The 3,212-nt window shown below is 61.7% G+C and overlaps 2 protein-coding genes across 2 annotated transcripts in view; both read right to left on the minus strand.

Annotated features, from left to right (window-relative positions):
• Positions 1 to 2,830, minus strand: part of ARHGDIA (Rho GDP dissociation inhibitor alpha) — an 11,048-nt gene extending 8,218 nt beyond the window's left edge. The window contains exon 1 of the mRNA XM_026861013.1: positions 2,821 to 2,830. The gene's annotated coding sequence lies outside the window, so the exon portion shown is untranslated. The remainder of the gene's footprint in view (positions 1 to 2,820) is intronic.
• Positions 1 to 3,212, minus strand: part of ALYREF (Aly/REF export factor) — a 12,408-nt gene that overhangs the window by 6,752 nt on the left and 2,444 nt on the right. Inside the window, exons 3-5 of the mRNA XM_026861326.1 lie at positions 1,049 to 1,257; positions 908 to 971; positions 593 to 773 (exon numbers count right to left, since the gene is read on the minus strand). Of these exons, the coding sequence (XP_026717127.1) occupies positions 593 to 773; positions 908 to 971; positions 1,049 to 1,257 (454 nt within the window). The remainder of the gene's footprint in view (positions 1 to 592; positions 774 to 907; positions 972 to 1,048; positions 1,258 to 3,212) is intronic.

Consider the following 3,212-nt stretch of genomic DNA (forward strand, 5'->3'; position numbering starts at 1 on the left):
ACCCCCCCAGCCAGGCCTCGCACAGTCACGGGTCTGACACATCCCCAGGGCCAGAGAGAACACACCGGACATTCCCCCAGCGTTTTGTCCCGGAATTCTGCTTACCCCCCTCCTTCCACACTCTCGCCCCAGTTCTGCCCCGTCCCCACACCACCAACTCCGCCGTTGCCACGGACGCCCCCGGTTCTCTGCTGAGACTTTAAGCGGCCACAGCGGAGGCCCGAGCGTTCCGAAGGTGGCGAACAGCCCGCGCGGCTCCGCCACAGCGCCGCTGACCTCCCTCCCTCAGCGACCCGTGTGGTTACCACACACGGGTTTTTTGCTTTAATTCCTGCAGCCTGTTATCTCTGTGGGTTTTGTCACGCGGAGAAGCCTGCCCCGCACCAGCCCCGCCAGCTGGGGAGCGGCAAAAGGGCCGAGTCCTGGCAGCCAACAGCGTTCTGGGAAGTAAAACTGACTCCTGGAGCGGGCACTGCTCGGCTCCCGAGCGACACTGCTTCAGACCCACGACTGGGAAAACGGTTTCTCTCCCCTGCCGGCTCCTCCCAGAGCGAGAGGCCGCGGGCAGCGCGTGGGCAGCGCCGACACCTACCCTGGCATTATAAGCATCCAGCTGTGCATCTAACTCTTCTGCGGAGAGCTGCTGTTTGGAAGTTCTTCCAGCTCCTCTGCCTCTCCCTCTGTTCCCGCCACGAGTACCTCGCCTGTTGCCTCCTCCACCACCAAATCCTCCCGAACCACCACGGTTTCTGGTCATGCCACCTCTGTTTACACTGCCATGTTTAAAGAGCAACTGGTTTAGTGCGTCCCAGTCACCCCCGGCAGGCGCCCGAATGGGAGGTGGGTCCACGGTTCCTGCACGGAGAGGGGCCAGGCGTGTTCCCGCCCCGCACGCGCGGCAGCTCACCTCTGTGCTGGTCTCCTCTGTGTGTCGATCTGTGACGTGACCAGCTGAATGTTCATGGGGCGCCCTGGGGGAAGAGCAGCCCGTGAGCAGGGCGGGACCGGGCCCCCGCCAGCCGGGCTGCGGAGGCAGCCGCGCACTCACCGTCCAAGGGGACTCCGTTGTACTGCTTCATCGCCTTCAGAGCATCTGCCTTCCTCTCGAAATGCACGTCCGCCGTCCCTAGGCTGCGGCCGGATCTGTCATAGTGCACAGCTGCCTTCTTCAAGGTCCCAAACTCCGCAAAGAGCTCCTGAGGAGGGGAGGGAGAAACGCACCCGCGTCTATCAGCGCTGCCAACGCCGCGCTGGCGGCTCCCCAACACAACCGCTCCCGGCAGTCAAGGCACTTCTCAAAACGTTACTGACAGCTCAGGAAAAGCACCGACAAAAGTGCCCATCAGGATTTCAGAAAGGTGCCACAGGTGGCAAAACCAAGCAGGATTTCCTAGTCACCACATGCAGGGCGCACGTTTACAGGCACTCAAGGGAAGGACTCAAGGGAAACCGTGGGACTTTTTGTCGGGGCTGAGTCAGTGGGGCGGCTATTTAAAAATAATCCAGACCCCAATCCATTTCATAGGGGAGAATCGCCTGTATGAATGCAGGGATTCCGGAGATGATCGCAGTTTCATTGTGCTGGACTTTTTTTTCCCCTCCCCTTAAATCTTTACTAGACCAGGTGCAATCCAAAGCCACAGCCCATAAGGACATAGCCCAGATACTGAGATTAGGAAAAGCTGAATTTTACTGAAGCTTGTAATTCACCATCATGAAGACTGGAAATGAAGAGGCAGCAACAGAGCCCCCAGTTTTGTTTCCGAGCCACTACATTTCAGAAGTCACTAAGGCCACCTCAGCTCCACACATTTCTGCTTCGCTCCGCGCCCCAGAAGCTCAACGGCCACCCCAGAGGTGCCGCGCGCCCGGCGGGGACCAGCGCCTGCTCCAGGATCAGCCACGGAGCCACGCGGCTGCCCCCGACCCACGCAGCGCCACACGCGTTCCCTCATCCCGTGGCAGCCTGGGCAGGGCTGCGGGGCAGCTCCTGGCTCTGCTCCATCACTGGAGGAGCCGCGGGCTCTCCCAGGCAGCTCCCTCCAGCCGTAGAGTGCAGGTCCCTCCGCGTGTCCCTCTGGCAGCAACGGGCGCTCAGGCCCCTGGCAGGCCCCGGGTCCCAAGGCGATTGGCAAAGAAACCGAGCGAGCGACGGCCACGTCTGAGGCAGCACTGCGTTACGGGGCAGAACAAAGAGGCCCAAAGCCATGAAGTCAGCTTGGCTGCTACATAAACCTCAGGTGGAAGCTTGTCCGCAGGTCGGCCCAAGCCAGCGGAGGGAAAGGTGAATCTCAACTGCCACAGCAAGCGCAGGAGCTGGTCAGGCTGCGGCAACTCTGCAGAGCCGCATTTTACACACCAGGGCCTGACGACAACAAACAAGAAGCTTATTTAAACCAAATCTGAACTTACATGAGGAAAGGAGGCGGTTTTAAGCGTGTTACCCACTAACTAGGTGACCTGGAAAAGCTCACTTCCAACTCCCCAGATGCTGCCAGGTGGGCAGCAGAGCACCTGGAATGAATGAACCAAGGACAAAAGCGTGAAAGTAGATATTTGTTTTCCCTTGGTGAGGACCAGGAGCCAGTTTAGAGCTCTGCAGCGGGCAGACCCCCCGTGGGGACGCGTCTGCCAGCGGCAGACGTTTGTTTCTGCACAACCCACTGCCCGCCGGTGACCGTGCCCTCGCCTCAGGCCCTCCCAGCCCGCACCGCATGCCTGACCGAGAGAATCCAGCAGGTTTTACCCAATGCACGGCTGGAACACGGGCTGCAACCGCGACAGGCAACTGGGCTGGAAACGTGAAGGCAGTGGGACCACGGGCCCTGCTGTGGGGCAGCCGCGCTCCCTCACAACCCAGCCACCCCCGTGACGCTGACGGCTGCGTCCGGGGGAACTCCGCGACGCTCGACAGCACGGGGCTCGCATGGAGCCGCACGCGGGCTGAGCACAGAGCACGGGAGCAGAACACCCGCAGTCACACGGACCCGTGGAGTTCGGAGCTCACAGCGAATTCTCGGGGCAAAAGCTGCATCGCATGGAGGCGCCTCGGTACCGCTCTGCCGCAGCCCGGGGCTGCTCCGGCCCGCAGCACCCTCGGAGCCGCCGGGACAGACACTCCCTGCACGAACCCGGTTACCGACCCTGACTAATTCCCTCGGGAATGCCCGTCCCGGGCACGGGAGGCAGCGGGGCCCGCCGGGGGCTGCAGC

This window comes from Athene cunicularia, assembly GCF_003259725.1.
Source record: "Athene cunicularia isolate RWA chromosome 18 unlocalized genomic scaffold, athCun1 chr18_part1, whole genome shotgun sequence".
Taxonomy (NCBI): domain Eukaryota; kingdom Metazoa; phylum Chordata; class Aves; order Strigiformes; family Strigidae; genus Athene; species Athene cunicularia.